The sequence below is a fragment of the Ambystoma mexicanum genome, chromosome 11, assembly GCF_040938575.1.
Source record: "Ambystoma mexicanum isolate Mex_15411 chromosome 11, UKY_AmexF1_1, whole genome shotgun sequence".
NCBI lineage: Eukaryota > Metazoa > Chordata > Amphibia > Caudata > Ambystomatidae > Ambystoma > Ambystoma mexicanum.
Window position 1 is genome coordinate 1486952016 of NC_090934.1, and position 26424 is coordinate 1486978439.

Below are 26424 nucleotides of genomic sequence, written 5' to 3' on the forward strand. Positions count from 1 at the left end.
TTGCTACATATTATGTGCCTATATTTATATAGCTGCCGTTCTGCAGCAAATAAGATAAGTGTCCTTCCATTAGGGAATGACACTGTTTACATTTTGCGTGGAGCTCAGAATAAAGCCCAGAGTGAATTTCTCTGGAACGTGTGTGTGGCTACTGGTGCCTCTACACAAAAGGCGGTGCAAAAAAGATCTCAGGCAGACAAAACACTCATCTAAAAGATGAAAAAGGAGTGAGAAATAACCGAGCATGCGCAGAGAAAATAAAAGTATGACGTCGTGCCCAGGTGCGCTGCAGAAACACTTCTCCTCTGCACGCGCCTGTGAGTGTGAGAACTGTGAGCTTCTCACGGGGGCTTTGCAAAGACACTGTGCATCTGCACATGCGCAATCAGGGCCTGGGCTGGGGTCTGTTCGTTTACCTGCAGCATTGTGGGCATTTCTTTGTCCGTAAATCCAAGGCTCTGAATCCCCCCCCCCCCCCCCATATCAGGAATATCAGGAACTGATGCCCACGTACGGACGGTGAGAAGCGTTGCGAGCCCCTCTGTAGCATGTGAAAGGGGAGGGTGTGTGCAAGCCACACATCACTGCACCCAGCCTCAAGGCGCATCTTGCCGGGCAGCTGCTGCAAGTGCTGGACAGGGCTGAAGTGGGCTAAGAAATGGGGGGTGGGGGGAGCTTATTTGGGGCGTGGCTTGCGGAATGGGAGTGGCCTAACAGAGTACACAAACCACTATGGTTTGTGTATTAGTCAAGCCATCTTTTATAAACATAGACATATGTTGGTACGCATATAAATATATAAATGCTTACATTTATATATTTGTGTGCGTACCTTATGGTTTGCGTACTTTACAAGCCATCCTTTTTAAACATTTCTAGGTTTATAAAAGATGGCTTGAAAAGTACACAATTCAATCCATCTTTTATGAAGCTTTGACGACGGACAAAGTCTGAGGCGTCTCAGTCTGTCGGCAAAGCTTTATAAAAGATGGATTGAATTGTCTACTTTTCAATCCATCTTTTATAAACATAGAAATTAGCACGGACTCCCCAGGTTCGCCGAAGGTCAAAGACGCCTCGGTGAGCCATGCCTAATAACAGCCTTTGTCTCAACGATGACAAAACCGAGCTCCTCATACTAGGCTCCTCCAGCAAAATCAACTCCCTCGAGCCCGCTTTCAATTCATTCACCATCGATGGAACCATAATCCCTGTTCTTAAACAAGTCAAGACCCTTGGCGTCTACTTAGATGCAACACTATCCATGTCTAAACAAGTTAACACATTAGCCTCGTCCACTTCCTACACCTTCAAACTCATCTCCCTCAGCCGTAAATTCCTCTCAGCCAACAACTGTGTTACTCTAGCCAGAGCACTCATACTGTCTAAACTAGACTATTGTAATATCCTCTTCCTTGGCACCTCCAAAGCCAACATAGCCAAACTTCAACTTATGCAGAACAAAGCCCTCAGAGCAGCTTTAGGTATCAAAAAATCTGAACATATCTCTAATACCAGAAGTCCAACACTGGCTCCCCATCCAAGCCAGAATTCTATTTAAAACCCTGAGCATCACCCACAAATGCAGGGCCAACAAAGCACCTAAATACCTCAACAACACAATCATGATGAAGCCCCAAACCAGACTCCTCAGGTCCAACAAAAACGCATACCTTGAAACCCCCAGGTACAAAAGAGAGAAAGCAGGGGGTAGTAGCTTCAAAACGCTGGCCCCCAGACATTGGATTGTGCTACCTACCCACATTATGAACGAAACCTCCTTCCCCAAATTCAAAAGCTTCTTGAAGACTTGGCTCTTCAATAAGTTCTAACTGAACCAGAGCACTACTCCGCTCCAATTAACTGTACATATCTGACTGCTTTGTATATTATTGTATATTTTCGACTGCTATTCCTGTGTACTACTTTGTTCTCTCTAAGATTGCATTCTCCCATTGTCTGTAACTACGCCGTGTTACCCCCGGGTTTGGGCGTATAACAAATGTAATAAAATAAAATTTAAAAAATGGAGTGCGTGGGGAAACAAAAGGACAGTAACTTCCTCTTGTGACCCCTCGCGCCAGGGGTCACAAGAGGAAGTTACAGAGACAGAAGTGACAGCCAGCCACAGCTGCCGCTGGCTGGCACTTCTGTAAGCTTGCCTGATTAAAAAATGGCGGGTGCATCTCCCGTTGCGGCTGCAGCGGGATAATGTGCCCCCCCAATGTTTTGGTGGGACCGGGGGCCCCTGGCTCAGCCCCACTTTTTGGAGACTGCCGGGTGCTCTCGTTATCTGCCCTTGCTTCGCTCGGGCCAATAATTTGGGCTGCCATGCTGTTACCCCCGTTCCAGCCCTTAGTAACAGGGGATTAACGCCATATTAAATGCTGAGATAAGGAAGCATTGGGATTTGCCCAAGCCCTGAGCCATAGTAAAATTGGTTCCCTCGCTACCTCATCTGCAATATAAGTCAGACCAACCTTGTTATGGGGTGCAAAGTTCAGGTCCGATAGTGGTAGGGCCAACAGCTTTAAAAAAAAGGCATTTTCTTCATATTGAGTAACCTTTTGGTTTACGTGTCTCCAAATAGCAGCACCATATTTTACTGTTCCTCTAGTCCTACCCGCGTAGATCATTCTAATTATCTTTAGTGGCTGCTGCCTGTGCTGCCCCCTATAGACTGTACCATGCACACAATAATTTTTTTGAATGATCCTCTAGAGAAAAAGCCTCTGAATAGCAGACCCCCAAATAATCAAATGAGTCGACCGTGGAGTTGGGTCTGCCTTACACCACATGGTCCTAAACTTCCCCTTCCTCCTAGTCGCACCGCAATGCATGACTGCAGATTATTTTAAATCTCCCATAAATGTTACATATCTGTTAATCAAGCATTGCAAGGCTCTTGGGGACTGGGCAATAAGAACGGAATCGCCTGCATAAACTAAAACTGGAAATGACATAGCCCCTATCTTAGGAACGTCCACTTGCAAACCTACCAGGACCTGGTACAACTTGTTAATGTACAGAGAAAACAGGATCAGGGCAAGCACACACTCTTGCCTAACCCTGTCCTGGATTGGGAACCATGGCGTACAATGACCCTCCGGCCCTGTTCTTACACATGCCACATTCTTCACACATAGAGAAATAAGCCCTGATGGAACGTCGTAGGACCTCAGCTTTCAGAATACTACCCCTCATGAGGATGAGTGAAGCTCTTGCTATGTCCAGTTATGCTATGTTATTGAGTCTTGTATAGCACACCGTCTCCCTTTGTCTCTGTTTCATGGAGCTTCAACAGCTGTAAGGAGGGAGGTAGGGCACTAAAGACAGCTAGAGGGAAATCTGGTATATCAATAGGTTTCAAGGGAGCAAACCTGGCATATCTTGTAAGTAAACACAACAAAAAGGCTCCCGCACCTAGTATAGGTTTGGACACACGATTCACTGGATGATTGGAAATTATCCCACTGAAATATTCTACACAGCGATGCATAGAAGTTCATGGAAAATACACCCTGACTTCAATACTGATTCTGTTAAAATTAAATTTAATATAAAACAAACAATGTTAAAAACTTATACAAAAAAGGTAATACATACAAAACTAACAAAGTGACTAGTGCTTCCTCAAAAGTGCTGTGTGCTAGTCACCAGATGACTAAAAAGTGCAAAATACGCAATTAGACTGTATCTCTTCCTTAGATACAAAAAAGTCTCCAAGTGTGCATGTAAACAATTATACAGTTGTACAATCTTCAAATAAATTCAACCTTCAACTTTTAGTGAGCAAAAACCACACAAAATATAAAGGACGAGACCTTCATTATTCTTAAATGTCTCTAAGCAGGGGGTCTGGTCAGAGCATACCTCAAAGTACACCAATCCTTAATCAAATACTTCACATTAGTATCTGTAGCAGCCCTACGGGTTTCGTTCCTATAGTCCTTAGTGTTGGTATTAGGAACTTCTTCATGGGACTGTGGGGGCTAGGGCAACAAAAACCACCCGCAGCCCAAGTTGCGATGGTAACTTGGCAGAATTTAACAAGTTGAGCCTATCGTGGCAGTGTGCAGTCCTTGGTAATGATTTCCTATTGGGCAATTCAAAGGGGTGTATGCCCACACAATCTTATGCTTGGTACAAGAGAGTAGATCCAGGCCAAACCGTCTCTTACTGTCGGTAAATAATTCTCAGGTACTGCATAAATTCTTAGTGTCGCAGTGCCTGGGGGAATCCTTAGGATATCATTCTCGATTGGGTTGGCCCTTCATTTGTCGTGACATACAGTCATGATTTCAGTACTGATGTTGTTGGTCTGGAGTGCAAGTCAAACCCTGCAGTTCGAAATTCGAGCAAACGCGGAAGTGGCAAGGTTTCTCCTCCACTCAGCACAACAGGAATCAGGCAGCTGTTGCTAGGGACGTAGGGCACTAACACAGGAGCGGGCAAGTTTGTGTTGTTGCAGTGTGATCTGAAAAGATAAGGCTGTCTGTATTGTGGCCCTTTTAGATATTGTGTGTCTTGTCTAGAACAGTGGTTAATGTGTGCTCTAGGTTGCTAACGAACATTGGCAGATATCACATTCAACCACACAAACAGAGTGTGTTTAAGGGGTGTGGAGAATGTTTTTGGTGTATCTCTGGTGGGTTATTGTGGTGTTTAGGGAAATGTAGTGTGGATGTTTGTCTTCGGGTGGTGTAAGCTTCATTGTGTAACCTTTGTTGTTTTGCTACTGGAGTTGCTTTGGCGAGCACTGTAAAGTGACACTATACTGTAGCACACGTTCTAGGCGCACAGTATTTCGTCAGTTTCCTAGAAGCTTCGTTCGGAGTTTCCACTGACACCTCAAGGACCCTATAAATGTAGGCCCACAGAGTTTTACACGAGATCATGTAAGGTGTCATGGAGCCATATTATAATAGATACAAGTCCTTAGTTCTGTATGATGTAATGTAGCGACACCTTTTAGTGACTCTATATCGACTCTCTCAGGGTTTGTGGGGCTAAATTCTCCTTTACACCACCCTTGCTTGTACAGATACAACTTTGGCAGTCATTGCATTCTTGGAAAGCCTTCTCTAAAACAGGCGGTCCTATAAAGGTACTGCTTGTTTTGCCACCAGCAACATTACAGGTTTGGAGACATTTCCCACCAGTGGTAGTCTAAGTAAATACCACCTGACTACCGGTGAAATACTGCTTGGACAGACCCCTCCTTTTTACCATCGCCCAAGAGGTGGGGATCAAAATTGGAAGTTAACTTTTTCTGTAGAAATGGGAAGCAGACATATGGATAAGGTGACCCTTTTGTGCATTATTAATATTGTAAACTAACAGTAGGAGCGGTTTCCGTGCGTAACTGTTTCCATCCTCGAGATCAGGGTGGACATGTTACAGAGACCTTTGAAACATGATTCATGCAGAATCACATGCAGAATCACCAGCAGTAATCCAGACAAATGCCAAAGTGGACTCATTCATGTCTCCAACTTTCTCTCTGACGCTCACCACTCCAAACTCCCACCTCTGCCCGTCCCCTTTCACCCTCTGACACTTTCAACACTCCCTGACACTCCTCTCTCCCCCTAACTCTCCAGAATTGAGCCATTTCTTATTCGCCACTCTAAAAAACTCTGGTCTCCACTCTCGTGCTCAGCAAACTAGACTCCTGCTTGTGCCTACACCTTGGCCTCCCTGTCTACTCCTTCCTCTCCACAGACAAAGACCTTAACATCACTACCAGCACGTTGTTCCACCTACCCAGATTCTCCCCCCTTTCTACCTATGAACACCATTTTAGACTACACTTTGTGCATAATTACCCTATTTTCAAATGTGGTCTTGGAAGCTATCCATAGTCTTGCTCTGCAGCACCTGGCTGACTGTAGCCCTCTCTACTCCCCACCTCATTCTCTGCTCATCTTCTGTACTCTACGTCACTGCTACATTCACACCCCTGTTCCTCCGTCTTCTTCTTTTCCTTACTCACGCCTCCCAATTGAAACCCACTGCGCATCACAATTGAAGCTCGCCCAACTGTCGACATCTTGAAAGCTCCCGTTAAACTTGACCTTTTGGCCAAAGAGGGAGCACCCGCCCCTCCCCACCCCCCCATACTCCTCTGTGGTTTTCCGCACTCTCCCCATAGGTTAATGTTACCTTTATGAGTCCCCTGTTTCTTGTGTTGCTCCTGGTCTATCTACCACTGTGTTCACAACCTCATAAATGGGCTTATCACTTGGTCTCGTGTTTTTGGGTATAATTTTAGGGCGGAGGCAAGAGTGTTTCTCCCCCCAACTTTTGTGGCACACCATTTTGTCCCACTCATTTGGCAGGGGCCCCTTTCATTTAGATGTCATGTCCCCCCCAACATTTACTCCACTGCTCCCTGGCACCTTGCTTGGGAATGCCTCTGCACTCTGTAAATGTGGTATTGTAAGCATACAAACATTATGGGCCTTGTGGTTTGAGGTAAACCAACAGTGTCTCTTTTCCTTCCTGTGTCCAGGGACTTTGTAATCTGAATGTATTTCACCGTTTACGGCAGACGTGGCACTGCTTAGCAACCAGCAAAGCTCGCCGAGGGGGGAAGCATGGAAGAGTCTGCTTTAGGTGAGAAAGAACCATTTCTTCTTTAATCTTGATATGAATACCCTTACAGCCAGGAGCACTGCATGCAGAAAGTAGACCAGTAAACACTGCTGTACCTTGCATCATAATGACAAGCATGTGCAAGTAATGGCAACATCGCAGGCAAGTAACGACCTTACACCTTCATTAGTATTGTATTGCAGGCACATGTGGATTGGTCTGGACTGGTGGCAATGGGTACGCGCTGGGAGGTGGTTGATGAGTTCAATGTTTGGACTGCTTCTTGGTTCTGTGTTGCAGTTTCAGAAGCATTTTCTTGACTGACATATTCATCCAGGGGCGTAGAGGCCCCTAGTCCGCCATCAAGGAACAGAGACGATCCGCAACAAAGATGACGACGAACTGCACCAAGAGCCTGAAAATAGCCGCCAGGAATAGGGGCACACGGTACTAGCCAATGAGAAGGGAATGTGATTGCATCATTGCAGGGGTTGGGGGGGTAATGGTAGGTAGTGCATTACACGGAATGTTGATCAAGAAAGAGGTAACACTAAATGTCTTTGTGGACACAAGCCTTTTCTAGGGATGGTAGGTTTTAGCACCTTGGAAGGAATTGCTAGAATTAGTGAAAGCATGTCTTTGTGATGGTCCCAAGATGTTCTCCAGAAGCTCTAGGATTGTGGGGGCTGGAATTGTCAGGAAGTCCTGTTTAGGTGCCCTCTGCAAGCCCCATGTGTATACACTGAGACTGCCAAACCAATTGCCAAGAGGTGACAGAGTCAAGGACTAGCTGTATAAAGGGTGATTGCAGGGCGGCACAGTGGGAAAGAAGGGATGGGGAAGAGGAAGGGCATGTCCTCTGGAAGGACCATTCATGCACAGCCTCTATATGAGGGAGATTTCCAGAATGTGAGCTGGAGGAGATGTGGGATTTCCATGATACCACTGCATCATGTTGGACATGTCTCAGTGTCCTTCTGAGTAGTGGCCTTGCTCTTTGGGAAAGAAGGAATGGGGAAGAGGAAGGGAATGTCCTCTGGAAGGACCATTCATGCACAGCGTCTATATTAGGGAGCGGAATGCGAGCTTTGGGAGATGTGGGATTTCCATGATAGCACTGCATCATGTTGGACATGTCTCAGTGTCCTCCTGAGCAATGGCCCTGCTCTTTGGGAAAGAAGGAATGGGGAAGAGGAAGGGAATGTCCTCTGGAAGGACCATTCATGCACAGCCTCTATATGAGGGAGCGGAATGCGAGCTGTAGGGGATGTGGGATTTCCATGATAGCACTGCATCATGTTGGACATGTCTCAGTGTCCTCCTGAGCAATGGCCTTGCTCTTTGGGAAAGAAGGAATGGGGAAGAGGAAGGGAATGTCCTCTGAAAGGACCATTCATGCACAGCCTCTATATGAGGGAGAATTCCAGAATGTGAGCTGTGGGAGATCTGGGAGATGAGGGATTTCCATGATACCACTGCATCATGTTGGACATGTTTCAGTGTCCTCCTGAGCAATGGCCTTGCTCTTTGGGACAGAAGGAATGGGGAAGAGGAAGGGAACGTCCTCTGAAAGGACCATTCATGCACAGCCTCTATATGAAGGAGAATTCCGGAATGCGAGCTGTGGTAGATGTGGGATTTCCATGATATCACTGCATCATGTTGGACATGTCTCTGTGTCCTTCTGAGCAGTGACCCTGCTCTTGTATATCTAGGACCGGCTGTGTGCGCAGGGCAGTTCTATAATATCACCACCGCAGCAGTCCCACAGCAGCCTGGACCGTCTGGAATCTGCTGCACTGTGCCGCCACTCAAGGGCATACAGACACCTCTCTGCAGAGGAGAATAAAAGATGGGAAACGGGGTGCAATTCCCCAGATCTAGGGAAGGGGTGATGCAAAAGGGGAACAGATGCCATTTGACTGCTTCCATGCATGTAGACCCACCTCTGTGGAAAAAAGATCAGGGTGCACTCCAACACAGACCGTCGATGTGAGGGAGCCCCAAAAGTGTCAGACTGTGTTATGGGCCCGAGAGGCCCTCTAGTCGCCCAGTATAACACCATGGGACTAACCCTGCATTTCTCCAACGCCAGATACTTTGGCTTCGCAACGCAAGACCTACCAAACCTACAGGCCAAGCGTGGGAATGTGCTGAGCAGAGTGCACAAAAAGTGAATGCATTTAGGAAACAGAAAGGGGGGAGAAGCAGTCATGGACTGGCGTGCACACTCCAGCACGTGCTGTAATCCCTGCACCCCCCCCAACCGCAAGACGTTCTCATGACCAGAATGCGCCGTGGTTCCTGCTCACAGGAAGACACATGACATGCCAACGTGTCCCTGGTATGCCCATGCATGGTGAAGCGGGTGCCCTGCCATGAACGACCCAAAGACAGTGCAGCACATCTGACCTGCACGATCCATTCCCAAACAGCCACAAAATAAATACTACAAACCACACCATGGTGTGTTCTGACATCAGAGAACAGCAATGCAAACCCAAGAAAGGTAACCAGAGCCCCATATGCCTGGCCTGCCCATGGCGGGGGCAAGACTTGCCCGCTAGCCAGCCAGGCTACGTACAGCTTTCCAGACTTCCTTTTACTGATTTGGGGGTGGAAGACTTGGGTCACGTCTGAGCAGATTGTGATGCTGGAAATGCATCAGAGGGACAGGGCCTCCGTATCCTTGTCCTTTACCACTTTTTATTGTGTGTTCTGTCGTGTTTTCCGCACAGGAGTTCATGTGGGACTCCTGGTGGTGCAGCTCTCTCTTTTGGTTTGGTGAACAGACCCATGGGATACCCTTATGGCACCCATGGGTGGGGGTACAACCCTGTGCCCCTAGTGTATGTTTTTGGGCACCTGTGTGTGGCCCATGGAGCAGGGTATGGGCTGGTGGCAGCTCCATGCTGAATTTAACAGGTGCTCTGAGTATCCTCCATTTTGGGGTACCCAGGCCCTGCCATTGGAATCAGTTGATTCCTGATAGGAAACAAGATGGCCCCTGTGGCCTCTTGCTTTCTATTGCCTTTTACCTTGTTTTCCCAAAGTCCTGGGAAGCCCTGACTCTGTCCCTTCCCCCTGACCAGCTGTTGGGTGGAAATTCCATATATGGTGTTGTTGTGAAGTCCAGGCCAGACTGGCTGGAGCCTTCCCAGTGACTGTATGTTGTGGGTACACCCTGTGGGTGGGACCTGGGTGAATGGAGTGTGTGACGAATACGCATTCTGTGTTGTGGATGTCTAGTATCTGGTGTTTGACACAATGACTAAGACAGCCTTGCCCAAAACTGGTATGAATGCAGTGTGGAATGGCTGGGTACTTGTCCCAATACACATAACTTGTTGTGAGTGTCTGGAGAGGAGTGAATGGCCTGAATGCACTATGCACCTGATTGGCTGCCTGCCTGCATGAATGCCCTTCTGACCGATTGGTTGCCTGAGTGTGACCCAGCAGAATGAATGGGAGACCAACTAGTATATCTGGGGGCCTCTCACTGCTAGAATTTGTATTCAGAAGCTGAAGAGAAACTGGAGTTGAAACTGAAGCTTAACCTTGAAGCCCTTCTGGAAGAGAAGAATTGCTGTTGCTCTCCTTCACAATCTGAAAGCTGCTGTGTCTCCAAGGACTGACCCAGAGAGGATCTGGTAAGGCACCCTCTTCCCGAGCTACGAGGGATCATCGTGCACCAGCTGATCTTTGCCAATGCTCCCTGGTAGACAGACCTTCGACAGGCTGCCGACCCGAGACAGGGACTGCTGCGGAATCCCAAGGAGAAGCGCCCGGACTGTTGTCCGCCACTGTCGACGACCGCCGCCGTGCTCCCGTTTGCCTAAGAACTGCATTTGTTCCAAGGACGCTCTCGTCTGCATCGCTGCCGCTGTATCCTGCTGGAGATGGTCTGACCGTCGACGCACCGAGGAGCATCCGCCAGTGGGTTTCCCGCCACCCAAGGACCACAGAGACGCAGACGACTCGATGCCCTTGCTGGTCCACAGTTCGTCAACATCTCTTTGCGGTCCAGAACTACCATCACCGAGGTGCCCCGGACGCCTCTTCCTTGCAGGACGCCACGCTCTGTCATCGACAAGCACCGCTAGGAACGAAGCTGCCACTTCACAGCCATAGTTCACCCTGTTCTTCGTCGGATGTTCGACCCGTGACTCCTGCACTCAAGAAGGGCCGTCTATTCCCTGACGACAAACGCTACAATTCCAGGTACATTGGGGCAGTAGAACTATTGTAGAGGGAAATAAGACTTGTAGAACAATATATGGACTGGGCTTGTGATACATCTTTGCTTTACAGGTTGCCCAGGTGGGGAGGATCTCCACACAGAGCTGTGTTTAACGGTAGCGACCAGTATTCTGCCAATTGTTCAACCGTCTTGCTTACTTTCCTCTCTCTATTGCTGGTTTCCTCTTTATTGATCTGTGTGACATTTTGACAGTATAGTTGATGCACTTTAATGAGATCTGATAATATTTGTCGTACCACTGTAGAACTATATATATTTACCATTGTGGATTTTCTGAGCACAAAGTGAGTTATTGTGATAGTGTACATAACCTTGAATATTAATTATATAAAGACTGTGTTTTAACCGATACAGTGTGCGGACATTCCTTTGTGGGTGTTTGGGGACTGCACTGTACTTAAGAACCAGCCTGCATCACCTCCTGAGAAGCTAGGCCTTGATTGCTCGACCACGTACTAATAATAAAGAATCTTGGCTGGGGTCCTCTGTACCTCTCCTCTACCATATGGAGAGCAGAAGTACAGACACCCCCCTCCAGTCTTTACACAGATCAGGGGTGTAGACTCAAGCACTAAGGGGTAATCGCTACAAGCTAGCATCTCACTTTGGGGGTGCGCATTTTTAATTTGAAGGACTTAGTCTTGGGTTGGTCCCTCGGGAAATGTGAGAGGGTGGGATCAGTGAATCCCAGCAGCCATAGAGCCCAAAAATCAACCTTCCAAGATGGAAGACTGATATTACATCATCAGAAAGCGCCATTAGAGGAATAATGTGCATTGTGCCATTTTGTCTGCGGCTCGTAGCATGTAGGATTCATGCCATCGAGACGGCCACCGCCGAAGCTCTTCAGCCTTTCCGTTATTCATGGTTGGATTTTAATTTGCAAGGTTTCTTTTGAGAAATATTATCCAGCCTAAAAACATGATCATAGCAATGTTTACTATGAAGTCCGTGCTGCAGCAAAACTGTACATATTCATATTATGAAACTTCATTTGCGTTTTTAATTGCAAATTCCATAGTAAATAAAACCTATGCCTATCGAATGTAAGCACTTCTTACTTTATTTTAACTTGTGAAATTTTGAAATAATGAACCTTGTACTAACAAACATATGCTGTCCTTTAGTAGTTCACTAACTGAGCTATAATTTCAGGTGAAATGTGTTATGCAAGGATTAAAGCGGAGCGCCGCTCGGCAAATACTTAAGTTTCTAAACTTAGAACTCCAAATCAACCTTGTTCTGCTGCAGTTCCTCGTTTTTGCAGATCCTACTGTCGGAGAAACTAGATTCACAACATTATTCTCCGACAGCTGCAGAGTCAGAGACCTCTTCCACTGTCTGGCAAGACACACGCCATGAAGCTATGTGTGTACCACCGGGAAAAACCCACAACCTGACCCACCCTCCAGAGGTCCACCTTTAAAGGTCGCGCCTGCATTACCTGTGCAAAACTACCCCAACAGAATCCAGAAATGAAAGTCACGTGTTATAATTAGGGGAGGAGGTCTGTCAGCACTGTCCATCTCAAAAGCACAGGCAGATCAGTATGTCGTTCCACACAAATCTCCCTCACACAAATTCGTGACCAGTCAGTTCTAGAAAGCTCCTCTGCAGGACAGCCACCTGTTCCATATTCCAAAGTCCACTGCCTACAGTAGCCCACCATTCCACAAAATGCTCTCATTTGGGTAACGGGCTGAGGTACAGGGGTTTTATATACTGCCTCTTTCCTGGAGGATGTTATGGCCCAATGTCCCAGCACAATGTCATGCCCCAGGTCAAATACCCTCATCCTGTATTTTCTGCTGAGATGCAGTATGGCCCCTATTAGCTGATGTCGTCAGTATCATCGTGGTAGTCTGTTTACAAGCCTAATATGAGGGGGAAGATATCAACAAGTTGTCCTCATATTGAATGAACTGTTTCCCTGGCAACTTGATACTATCAAGATCCTTCTTCAGCTGCTGTGAAATCAGAGTAGGGGACTTAGTGTACCCCGGGGGCAGCCTAGTGCGTGTGTATTGAATTTCCCTGTGTGCAAATGCAATAGGTACTCACTATAATAATGTATGAGAATATAGAAAATAGCAAAACACAGATCTACCACTATAAAGTATGCCGCTATTGGTGGTATGTGTGCCAGAATCATGATTTGGGCACAACAGGAACAGGTGGAACTCAGTGCCCTCAGGTCTTCTATAAAATGGTAAGTATTCTTACTAGGCTTTTTGACAGGCCAAATCGCAGTGTTGCAGGCGCTGTAGGTAGGGATAATGATACCTTGTTTCAGAAGATATTCAATAACTGGGGCTACCTTCTGCGGCTTCTAGTTTCAAAGGCTACTGGGGGGTGAAGCAGTTTCTCAAAGGGGTCAACAGTGATCCCGATAGGCTCAGGATTATGAATGTTACCTGCTTCGTTATCATGGGCAGACCATAAAGAGCACAACATCGATTTGATTCGATGTAGCTTTATTTCGGTCAAAAGACCATAAACGCAAAATTTGCAGACATGTTATATTAAACATACATTCCAAAATATAAAAAACAACCTTAAAAACAATAAAAACACAACAAAAGGTTTTGACTTAGTACCATTCCACTCAACCCTGCAGTTAAAATGTAACATGTGACACATACTATACAATGGATTAGCGCAGCTACACAGGGAACTAAAACAGTTATTGGTCTTGCTTTATTTGTTATATTCGTATTTATGTAGCGCACAACAGCCCGAGGACATCGTGGCACTGGTTACAGTACAAAGCTTAGTTACTAAGTTACATGGTCATTAGCAATATATATAAAGGTTGCAATATATTTACATAGTCATTAGCAGTATATATACAGGTTACAATATAGTTATATTACATTTGTGTTATATTGCAATATACATGGCAGAAGTGGAGGAGGCAGTCCTCCACCTGCTAGTTGAGGAGAGTGGCCTTGAGGTTGTTGCGGGAGACAGAGATGGAAGTTTCAGCTCTAAGGGTGGCAGGGTGTGAGTTCCAGAGTTTCGGTGCAATATAGGAGAAGCCTAGACCTCCCGCTGTGGCTCTCTTTATGCGTGGTATGTGTAGCTGGTTGGTGTACTGAGCTCTGGTGGGTCCTTGATATTGCTTCAGATAGGTATGCTGGAGCGGTTTTGTTGATGCACCTGTGAGTGATGGTGAGGATTTTCAGAGTAATACGTAATGCGTGACCTTTCCTTCAGATCCCTGTGGAATTGTGGGTAATGTTCATACAAGACAGACTACAAATTCAATTGTATACAGTGGCTAAAAAAAAGAAACGTTCCCATGTTTCTATGCCTCAGAACGTGTGAACGGTAGTAACATGCTGGGGTGAGAAGAAACAAAGTTGGCTTGGGAGAGATACACCCAATACAGACAGAAAAATACAACAGAAAATGCATGGTATGATATACAGTCAGTGCAAATAGCCAGGAAACAAAAAAACATCATTTGATTATAAATAGCCTTTTCCACCAAGCCCATGTGGGAAAACTGGCTGCAGACTCAACTGCCAGTTCATCTCTAGAATTAAAACTGAGGCCAGTTGCTTGCTGAGTAGTTCTGATAGATCTCACCCAGAACAGTGGCTTCAGGTATCGTTATATAAGCAAGAAATGCACCACATTCTCAATCGTATCCTCACTAAAGGAACATTATGTAGAAGCTTCACTATTCCATTGATGTAGCACATCCCCAAGTGATAATATACCCATACGTAATTTATGGTACAACCCTCTTGTAGACTTGGTATCTTTGATATCTTTCATAACCCACAGATTGTTTGACCTCCCAATATCCTCCCAATATCTCCTGAGACCATCAGTGCTGACAACAGTTTCCAATAACTTGCGTTCCTCACTTACGGACAAAGCCTTATTGGCAAGCTGTTTGAAACTAGGGTCAATGTGGCAAGGATCTCTCCAACATTCACTGAGTTCTTAATATGTGCCAGCCAAACTAATGAGCGGCCGCCCTCTTGAGACAAGACGTCCTTCAGGGCCAGCCTGTACTTAGCTAATCTCGGTGCTGACCAGAGCCTGATCCAGTAAAGAAGCGGCTTCGATTTACATAGGGAAACAATTCTCTGTAGGTCCACCTCTAAGACGATGGGTAAGTTGGGCGCATTACTGGGTAGACCTACAATATTCTTCACAAATGTATTTTCAGTTATTATGAGTTGCCCACAGTTTGTTCCTCCCCACAATTCTGCCCCATGCAAAGCAGCTTGCCTTGCCTGAAGAGCGTCTGCGTCCAGAGACACTTTTACTGCCCCGTTTCAAAATCACGGGCACTTTGGCAATAGCCCCTCTATAGATCGGGTCAGAGTAACTTCAGTTTTGGAAACCCCCGCTGACCATTTGCATTATTCAGAGAATCTAAGACCTAAATAATCAAATTATTCAACCTGCTCAACAGACTCCACATTTACCTTCAACACCAATTTGCTTTTCCCTCTAGTTTTACTTTTCTTAAATACCATAACTTCAGTCTCTTGTACATTGATTCTAAGCGCATTTCCCATGCAAAATCCCTCGTTTGAGGCCAATTGGGATTAAGAGCGCGATATAGTCAATCAAGTCCAGTAAATCAGCAGACCATTCTCTTTTTTCTGATGAGGAGTTGTCCGGTGCAACCTGTTGGGTGGCTAGAACAGGCTCAGCATTGTTGATAGGAGCACTCAAGTACACACCTCTGTTTACACAACTGATCTCTGCCTAGCAAATTACCAGGTGCTGAGGGGTTAAAGAGAAAGGCTTGTGTATCTGTTATGGGACAGTCAGGGGTTCAGTGACCTTGTGCACTATGGGACTACTGGATATTTCTACTGCTCTTACTGTTTTGGTAGATAATGGTACGTCATGGAAGCATTTGAATTGTATAGTAGACCACACAAAATATCAATTTGGCCTAGAACTGATGTAATACACCAAAAGCTCTATTAATTACACCAGTCATTATGTTCCCCAAAGTCCACACTACAACTTGCTGGATGTTTTTGGGTAAGCAAATACATTTTGTGTTAATGTTTCTTCTTATAGGATGGATAAATAGTCAGAAAAATGATACTCCAATTTATGTCAACCTTTTTCCTCTCTCTAGAAAAGTCTTCTTCCTCTTTATGCCACAAGATTCTGTCATCCAAGCACATGGAGGGATGAATGCCATGATGACCCCTTTAGCCGAGGACACTCCTTTATTGTTTCCCCCCTAATCTCTTCATTCCAAAAGTGCTGCTGAAATGGAGGGACATTCAGGCTAGTCTCATTTTGGTTCAGGAGCTCCTCCTGCTTAAACAGCTGATGCGCCCTGACCCTTTTCCCCCACTTGCACTCTCTCCCACGAGCTCTGCTGTTTCCGGTCTAGTTGTGTGGTCCCCGACACCCACCTTGGTCATCCCACTGGTAGAGAGCAATCTTCAGTGTCCTCCCTTGGAATCCTTGGTTCTTTCGGATATGAAAGGCTCTTCAATGAAAACAGTTTGGGCTTATGAGAATCAGATATGCCCATAGGACCGCTGTGTTACATGTCCTGCTCTGCTCCCTGCTTTTCCTCATGGTGAGTCTGGATGCGATCACATTGAATTATGACACCTCCTTCAGGCCATTGGTCTTCATGACATTCATATCCTCCTAGCCTCAGCACCGATTGGCCCTGCCTGCAACTTTAGGATCACAAAGGGGAGCTGGCAGGCGAATGCCAGCCCCTCTGCAACACTCTCTCCTAAGGCCCCTATCTGGCCGCCTTTGCCTTCCATTCATCACGCCAGCCCAGAGGAACCACCAGTGGTCCAAATACCACCCTCCTGAGGATGCAGGAGCAGCGTTTTAAGCCCTGGAGGGCTTTGTGAGTCGTGGCAGCTCTATTGTTTTGAACGGAGCATTGAGAGCTCTACAAATATTGAATTTGCCTGTAAATGCCTGATCAGCCTTAATTTACTTATTGCAGTGCTACACTGCTGATCTGGGTATTTACGCGCGCACCTCCTGGCAGAGCTGAGTTGTGCGGTAACAAAATTAGACTCTGTTTAACTTTCCATCATGGCCGCCGTCGTATCAACAGGCACTGAAGTGCCTGTCCTAGTCTCCAAGCCTCAGCACCGATTGGCCCAGGATGCAACTTTAGGACCAATCAGGGGAGCCGGCAGGTGAAAACCGACCCCCAATCCAAAGTCCTCTCCTAAGGCCCCGGTCGGTCCCTGACCGGCCAGGGCGGTCCGGTCACCCACCTCGCCAGAGCTCTCTACTTGTGTGTCCTAGCAGAAGCCTTTGAGGTAAGAGGGCCTTCCCATTTCCCTGGACTGCCTCCACTCCTGTTTTCATCACTTGGGCTGGGTCGGGCCTCTAATGCCTCTTTCTTCACCTCCCTCACTGCGCACCTCCTCTGACCATCCTGCCTCACAGCATGCTGCCAGCCTTCTCACTGCTCTCTGGGCCTCCTACAACATGCAGCCTGCCACCATCCAAATTCAAACTGCACCGGGAACTTTTAACTCCTCAAATTCCATCTTGCCCACACTGGACTAATCTCCACCTTATGTCTGTATTCTCTGGAATCTATATGCCAAAATGCTATGCCCTGTATGCTCCTTCCCTACTTCTGCTGTTTCTTCGCCTGAAACTTGAATCTTGTTTAAACCTGTGCATTGAATGTTTTTGCTGCGTTTTAGTGCTTTCCTGAAAAATCGAATTTAGATATGTCTTTAAACGTGTGCAATCACAGTTTTTGCTGCATTATAGCACCCACCCAGTCTGGGTACTTAAAACTCTGCTTCCCTGTGCATAGCTTGTTTAAAGCACCCCAGTCATCTGTGCCTGCTTGGCTGCTGGTCCGCCTGGGGAGTTTATTTGTGCACTGTGCAGCCCACCACACACCCACTACATTGCATTCTCTATCTTCCCTATCTACTCTAACTGCTACTCTATCACCTATGTTATGCCATCGCTTGGATTTGACTTTGTGGACACATTGACTTTGTTGCTTCACCTTCTCAACTCTCACGATGGACCTCCCCTGGATCTCGTACTCAGGGTAGCCCTGAACCATGCTGTGCCCAATGTCCTCTTGAATCCTTGCTCACATTTTCTGTTCCCTGAAACATTATGTGTTTGACTGACCTCTGCAACTGTATTCCGTCTTTCCTCTGCTTCTCTGCTCTTTTTCACTGTTTTATTCTCTGCTCTCTTCTCCCTTCTCCCTCCCTTACTTTTTTCTATGCACTTACTCTATCAGAATTGTCCCATGACCTAGTATGATAGCATCAAATGTTCATCTCCTCCCCCTTCACTTACTTGTTTCTCCCCGCACCCCCTCCAGCACTATCTGAAATGTCGTCAGGCCTGGTACGATAGTCACTTGTTTTGTTCCTCTCCCTCCTTCTGCTCCCTTTCCCCCTCTCCTCTCGTTAATCTCCGGCTATACCAGAAATGTCATCAGGCCTCGTACAGTAGTTGCCGGTCTGTTCCCACTTCCCTACCAACCCCGTCCTTCCCTATCTGTGTCTTAGCTCTTGCACTATCTCAAATGTCACCAGGCTGAGTACGATAGTTATTTTCACATTCTTGTTGTTCATGGCCATGTAAGAATGTAGTTGTATTTTCCCTTGTTCCCTCCCCTGTCTTGAATCGCTTTGAAACACATTGTGTATAGGCGCTATATAAATAAACTATCATATCATATCGTATCATGAAGTCTGGAAGAAAAAAGCTTTAAAAAGCCATCCTGGCCTCTAATTCAGGCCTACCTATTGCTGACACCTATGTCAGCGCTACTTGCAGGCAGACTATTACTGCCATCCTCTTCTCTGTCCCCTTCCCAGGCCTATGGACTCCCCAACTTGGTCTCTACTCTCTCCCCTTTCTCCTCATTACCCATCAATGGTGGTACTAGATGGGGGGAGTACTCGTGGCATACTTCTCATCCTCTAGGTGCATCATTAATGTCTATCACAATGGCACCATCATGGCACAAGGTTCTCAACCTACTCTTCTCCTCCTTAACCAGCGTCTGCCTTCTCTCATTAACTTTCTCACTTCTGCTACTCCTCCTTCCTCCTCTATCCTCTCCACCACCACTACCGATGGAAGTACCATGCCCCTGTACCCCTCCTCTGAAAACATTCAAAGGTGGTAATCAGCTTCACTTAGCTACTCTTAACACTCGGTCTGCTGTCAAACACTCCTCAGACATCTGTCTCCTTCTTGAAGACTTTGATCTCAATGTCCTTGCCCTTACCGAGATGTGGTTCAATGGCAGCTCTGTCACTGCTCTTGACACTTTCCTTCCTGAGAGCTACAAAATCCTCTCTAAACCAGGCCCAACCAGCCTGGAGGTGGAATGGCCTTGATTTTCCCTGAATGGGTCCCTGCTTCTATCATACCTACTCAATCCTACCCCTCTTTCGAATGCCTCATCTGTAGGCTCAGGGTCTCTCCTAGTCTCTCACTCACCCTTGCTACCATCTACAGGACCCCCGGCCCTATCCCTCTCTTCCTCTCTGAATGAGCTGACCGCACCTCCTCCCTCTTGACCTCTTCTTCCAAACTCCTCCTCCTCAGTGACTTCAACATTCACCTAGACTCCCCTGTATCAGCCCCTTACTGTTCCATGACCTCTGTGACTCCCTCTCTCTCACTATTCTTCCTTCCGGTCCTACACACTCAGCGGGACACACTCTGGATGCCCTCATCTATGGAAACATCTCGCTCTCTAACTCGATAACTCCCCTCTCTCCTGGTCTGACCACTCTCTCCTCTCTTCTCGCTTGGGGACCCTCAGCCCTCTGTCTGACCCCCTGCACTGCCAGCCTGCTTCGCTGTCTCTCGACCGATGAAGCAAGTGTCAGTTGCTGCTTCTGCTTCCACTTTCATCCCACTTCTGAGCCCTGCTCCAAATTTCTGCCATTGACTCTATCCTGTCCAACCTGCACCTCGCCATCTGTAACAGCCTCGACATCCTTGTCCGCATCAAGCAGATCCACCTGAAATCTGCGTCCAAGTACAACAGCTCGTATGGCTCCAATCTAGCATCTCTGAAACTTAAGTGCAGAGCTGCTGAATGGGAGTGGCAGACCTCGGATTCATCTTCTGGCTAACTGGCCTGTTGCCTGCTCCAAAGACAATATCATTTTTCTATCCACTCCAAGAGGAGGGCCCACATCAAATCCCGGATCACTGGAGCCTCTAATAATATGGCTGAACTTTTCAAATTCTGCAAAAAACTCGCCAATCCAAATGCAGTCTCCACCTCTCTTCTTCCTTCCCAGGCTCTCTGTATCGCATTGGCCTCCCATTTCTCATCTAAAACTCAGTTCTTCCTGTCCTCACTCTGCACCACGCCCACCTCCGCTACCCCCTCCTGCCAGCCGTGGCTCACTTCCCTTCACCGCTGCACTCTCCTCCCTCCTGTCCATAGCACCTGATGAGGTCTCTAAAGTTGTCTGCTACTCTATGAAGGTCTCATCAAAACAGGTGCTCCCCTGCTCTTCTAGAACCATTAAAGAAAACATCTCCTCTCTCGCCCTGCTGCTTTCCGATTTCTGTAACCACTCCTTCGCCACTGGCTCTTTCCCTCTACCCCTCAAGCACTCCCTTGTGTCCCGTCTCCTTAAAAAGCTGTCTGCTGACCCTTCCTGCCCGGCTAACTATTGCCGTATTTCCACCACCCCCATCCTGGGAAAACTCCTGGAAAAACTGGTCCTCCCCCAACTGACCCTTCAAACTGAACTTGTTGGTTGCCTCCATGACCATCAATCTGGATTTGGGTCATCCAGAGGCTTGGAAACTGCTCTCCTGAACAACCGTGAAGACATGCTCGTAAACTTGACTCCAACTCTCCTGCTTTTCTCATTCTCCTCGATCTCTCCTCTGCCTTTGACATGGTCAACCACTCTATCCTCATTATATGGCTCCGTGATACCCTCGGCACCACGGATCAGGCACTGGTCTGCCTGACCTCTTTCCTCACTAACCGTCCCTCCCAGTCGCAGCTGGGCCCTTACTCCTCCACCACTTCACTCTCTACCTGCAGCATCCCCCAGGGCTCTATCATATCCCCATGGCACTTCAATATCTATCTTGGCCACTTGCTCACCTGATCCCCACCTTCTCTCCTTATTTCCAGTGTTGCGCTGATGACACACAGCTTTCCTTCTGAATTCCCCCTACCACCTACTCTTCCTCTCCCCTCATCCCTGATTGTCTGACCGCTATTCAGGTATGGTGTCCGGCTAACGACCCATCTTAATGCCAGTAAGACACAGATCCTTCTTATTGGGACACCTGGGTCTGTTCCCCTCCTACCCTATGGTCACCGTCCTTATGAACTCTACCTCCACCTTCCTTTGAGGCCAAAAACTTTTGACTCCTCCATTTCTGTCACTCCTCACATCTTGGACCTTGCCAAGAAGGTCCGCTTCCAGCATAATCTCCTTAGAGGCATTCTTCCTTTCCTCACCTTTCCCCAGAAGCCAAACGTTTCCAGAGCTTGCTCTGGTCCTCTCAAGGCTGGATTACTGCAACAGACTCCTCCTCAATCTCCCCCTTTTCTCTATACGTCCCCTTCAGCTAATCCAGAATAGGGCTGCAGAGTCTTGTCTCAAGCCCAGGGACTGTATCTCTCCAGCCCCAAAATCTCTCCACTGGCTCCCAGTGGCTGAAAGGCTCAAATTAAAGACCCTCTGCACCATCCACAAGACTTTCCGGGGCCTGGGACTGTGCCATCTCCAACTTTCTCTCCCTAAATACTTCCATGCAAGAGCCCTTCCCTCCTCTAACTCCAACTCTCTGCTTGTCAAACAGAGAGCGAGGGGCAGGTCTCTCTTCAGCTGGGGCCTCTCTTTTCTTTGGAACAGCCTCCCTGCCCCTCTGGGACCTGAGCCGTAGCTCCTTAGGTTCCACAAACCTCTAAAAACTCTGCTTTTCTCTAGCTCCTTCCTTCTTTCCCTGCCCTGCTAATTCACCCCCCTGCAGCTGAGACCGGAGACCTGGTCCTCATGAATCTCACAGGTACCAGGCCTATGCCCAGTCAATACCAGCACACCCCAGAACTGCCCTGGTGGGCCCCCTACTGGACGGCTATGCATGCCACACATGGGATTCCCCTGCCCTAGCACTCACTTAGCCAGCGGTTCCTCCCCTGGCACCCTCGGCACTCCCCACCCCCCCCAGGGACTCGCCAACACTTGCACATGCCCCCCCCCCTTTAGCTCCTGCACTTCTTTTCACAGCACTTGCAGGTCTGAATGCCACAAGGCCTAGTAGGACCACGATTGTATATTTTCTGTCTTTTGCCATTACATATTTTTTCTCCCCTTGTTCCCTCCCCACTTTGCCTTGTGGCACCTTGAAGCACTATTTTGTTGTACAGGCGTCTTACAAATTCTCAATAAATAAATAAAATGTGTCACAGGTGATCATCCTTCCGCACGTCCCAGCACAACCTACGGGAATCAAAGGGTTTCCCGGATCCTTAGGTGTGAAATAGGTGATTCTTGCATACCTTTACAGAACAGCTCTCATCCAATCATCTAACAGCCTATTCATGACCTTTCGTGCTTTGGCCAGGTGCAGAAAGGTATCCCGATTCTGCATCAGAAGTTGACTCCCTGGCCTACACCATTTCAGAAACTCCACTCCCAGGAGAGAACCATGTGCGCACGAGGCACGGCTGCATCATGGGAAGGGCCAAAAGAGGTTTCATGAGATTTGCATTGAAGCAAGTTGGGTTTAACCTGTTGGCATTCATGCATCACTACCAGGTCCACAGTCTGGGGTCTGATAAAAATTGCTTTGGGCTGTACTTCTACGGGCTGCACTTTCAAACACTTAGTATTGTACACGAAGTCACAGGGGTTTGCAGCATTCAAGGATCAGTGACTTTCTGGAATATCTGACTGTCTGGTCCTTTGGTCTTAGTACACGTCATTAAATACTGGGAAGAGGGCTCTACTGATAGTGCTATGCACTTGTCTACAGGCCCCACGTGGCCTGTGTTGTCTCACAAGCGTGCAATTTTTGTATGGGCTGGTGACCCCTCGTCCAACTAGTGGTCACTGCCTGGCACCTGTTGCATTTGCAACTGACTCCCTGGCACTTCACCCCTCTGTGGAACCTCTAGCACCCCCCCCCTTCCCCTTCCCCTTCTCTCTCTCTGCACGATCCAAAGGTTCACAAGGCCTAGTAGGACCACTTCTACGTTTTGTTCGTCTTCTGTTATCATATTCCATTTCCTGCTGTTCCCTTCCCTTTGCCCTGTGGGCACTTTGAAACACGATTTATTGACGTATAAGGCCTTACAAATGACCAATAAAATACAAAATTACCCAAAGTAATATACATTACTACTAGTATTCCCTGCTCACTGCTTATACCCACCTCTCCCACTCTGTAGAAATACTTGTCCGCACTGTGTATCATACAGGATGGTTCATAGGTGCTAGGAAATCTCATATCATGGATGACGGAGGAGAATAAAAAATATCAAAACCCCTTTTTAGCAATAGACGCCTATCTGAAGGCGGTTTTATTCATTGTTAAGTATTGTGTCATGAAAGAGTATGACTGAGATTAATGAAGATTACTGGAAAGAAACCCGGGCAGTGTCCTGCAGGGTGTACAGCGGCATAAAATAGAATCTGAAATCTTCGTTTTTTTCAACAGAGAGTGATGCCATTACTGAACCCAAAAGTCGAGAAAAGAAAATCAGAAGATGGCATACACAAAGGAATCAGACAAGCACTACAGAAGATGGGCAGCGTGATTCCACTGAACCCGTAAAGAACTTGATATCCTGTCGGGAGAGCCTAATGCCCTTTACATCTATGGCTATCCATACAAAGGAGGAGGCATTTGCATGCAGATTTTGTGGGATTGACTTCACTTCTGGGTACAACCTAATTCTACACATGAAATGTCACAGAGGTGAGAGACCCTATATGTGTGCCAAGCTTGACCAAAGCTTCACACATATCTCAAGCCTGTACAAGCATCAGAGGATCTATCCTGGCGAGACACCATACAAGTGCTCAGAGTTTAAAGAAAGCTTGAGTCACCGCTCAACTGGGAGAATCCATCATAAGTTCCATACTGGGGGGAAGCCATACAAGTGCACAGAGTGCAATAAAAGCTTTAGTAAACCTTCAATCCTGAGTGCCCATCTGAGGATCCATTTTGGTGAGAAGCCCTTCAAATGCACAGAGTGCAACAAAAGCTTCAGTGACCCCTCATCTCTGAGAAGCCACCAGAGGATCCATACTGGCGAGAAGCTCTTCAAGTGCACAGAATGCAAGAAAAGCTTTAGTCAATCCTCTGGTCTGAGAAGCCATTTCAGGACACATACTGGTGAGAAGCCCTTCAAGTGCACAGAGTGCAAGAAAAGCTTTAGTCAATCCTCAGGTCTGAGAAACCATCAGAAGATCCATACTGGGGAGAAGCCCTACAAGTGCTCAGAATGCATGAAAAGCTTCAGTGACCCCTCAACTCTGAGAAGCCACCAGACGATCCATACTGGTGAAAAGCTCTACAAGTGCACAGAGTGCAAGAAAAGCTTTAGTCAGTCGTCAGGTCTGAGAATCCATCTAAGGATCCATACTGGTGAGAAGCCCTTCAAGTGCACAGAGTGTAAGAAAAGCTTTAGTCAGCCCTCAGGTCTAATAAGCCATCTCAGGCTCCATACCAGGGAGAAGCCCTACAAGTGCACTGAGTGCAAGAAAAGCTTCAGTCATTCCTCAGTTCTGAAAATCCATCAGAGGACCCATACTGGGGTGAAGCCCTACAAGTGCACAGAGTGCGCGAAGGGCTTCAGTCAATCCTCACACCTAAAAAGCCATCAGCGGGCCCATACTGGTGAGAAGCCTATCGAGTGCACAGAGTGCAGGAAAAGCTTCAGTCATTCTTCTGCTCTGATCATCCATCAGAAGACCCATACTGGTGAGAAGCCCTACAAGTGCACAGAGTGCAACAAAAGCTTCAGTCATTCCTCGGCTCTGAGAACTCATCAGAGAACCCATACTGGGGAGAAGCCCTACAAGTGCACAGAGTGCAAGAAAAGCTTCAGTCAGTCCTCAGCTCTGAGAAGCCATCAGAGGATCCATACTGGAGAGAAGCCCTACAAGTGCACAGAGTGTAACAAAAGCTTCAGTGACCCCTCAGCTCTGAGAAGCCATCAGAGGATACATACTGGGGTGAAGCCCTACAAGTGCACAGAGTGTAACAAAAGGTTCAGCGATCCCTCAGCGCTGAGAAGCCACCAGAGGGCCCACACTAGGGGGAAGCCCATTGTGTGCACAGTGCAAGAAAAGCTTCAGTCATTGTTGAGCTCGGATAATCAATCCGAGGACCCTTCGTGTGGTGAAGCCATACAAGTGCGCAGAGTGCAAGAATAGCTTCAATCACTTCTCATCTGAAAAGGCACCAAAAGATCCATCCTGGGAGAATCTCTAGACGTGCACAGGAAGTAAGAAATGCACCACTAACTCCTTGGTTCCTCTGATGCACATTCAGAATTATTATTTTACAAAGGCTGGAGGACCACATACTCCTTAGGATATCTTTGAAGATTCTGCTGTTCTTGTGGTGCCACATAGAAGGCTGTTGTACATGTGTTCATGTGAGTGATTAATGGTGAGAAGCCTTTAGGCAGTCTCCTGCACAAAACATGGCATAATGGGGAGAATAAGTGAGGACTGTACTCTAATATCTACAGAAAATGGAACAGAAGATATCCAAAGTCCTAAAACAGACTAAAATAAAGATCTTTCCAAAAGTAGAGAAATTTATAAGGTTCTTTGGAGCATCAGGAAAACAACATGGGATATCCCTGAAACAGAACAATTAATGGAAATAATCTATCAGGTACATTGCTTATAATGTTCTCATTTTCCTCATCTGTTATCAATGAAAAAAGACATCCCAAGCAAATCACAAAATGAAATGGGAACGAAAAAAGAATTAGCCTAAAAGCCGACATGAAAAGGCCAGGCTGTGATTCTTTGACAGCTGCCAGTATGGATGCGCAAGCACCTAGCTTAATCCAGCAAATATCTCTGCCAACACTGTGAGTCAACAACACTAATAGGAATTCTGTTTCTAGTCCTTAGGAACCTACTGCTTCTTGTGAAACCCCTGCCCAGTACCGGTCATCCTGCAGCCTAGAGGATGTACCCTGGAGTGGACTAGATACATACATATCCGTATAGAATGGAAACACATCATGGCAATAGAACAGACAGGCAACATAAGACAATTGTATGGAGCCTTTGCCTAGTCAATAATGAATGAAGACAACATTTAGGAAAAATTCGGCATAAGTTGGGAGACAAATTTAATGAACTAATTTCAAGTGGACTATTTTACTCGTAAAATCTACGCTGGTGAAGTAATCACTGCAGGACAAATATTTATGCTCTACATTGATTTTAATAGATTTATTTATATGTAAAACAACATTGTTAAATTATGCTTAAAGAAAGATGAGTAGACCCTTATAGACTAAAGCATCAAGACACAGAGACTGAATGCTATGATGCCAGTAAAATGTTTATTAAACATAAAAG

The 26424-nt window shown here is 46.8% G+C and overlaps 1 protein-coding gene across 1 annotated transcript; it reads left to right on the forward strand.

Moving 5' to 3' along the window:
* Positions 1 to 392: 392 nt before the first annotated feature.
* On the forward strand, positions 393 to 26424 carry LOC138504632 (zinc finger protein 271-like). The gene is made up of 3 exons (XM_069625231.1): positions 393 to 519; positions 6515 to 6618; positions 23531 to 26424. Exons 2-3 carry the CDS (start codon positions 6600 to 6602, stop codon positions 25252 to 25254), a joined length of 1743 nt encoding a protein of 580 aa, XP_069481332.1. The 5' UTR covers positions 393 to 519; positions 6515 to 6599; the 3' UTR covers positions 25255 to 26424.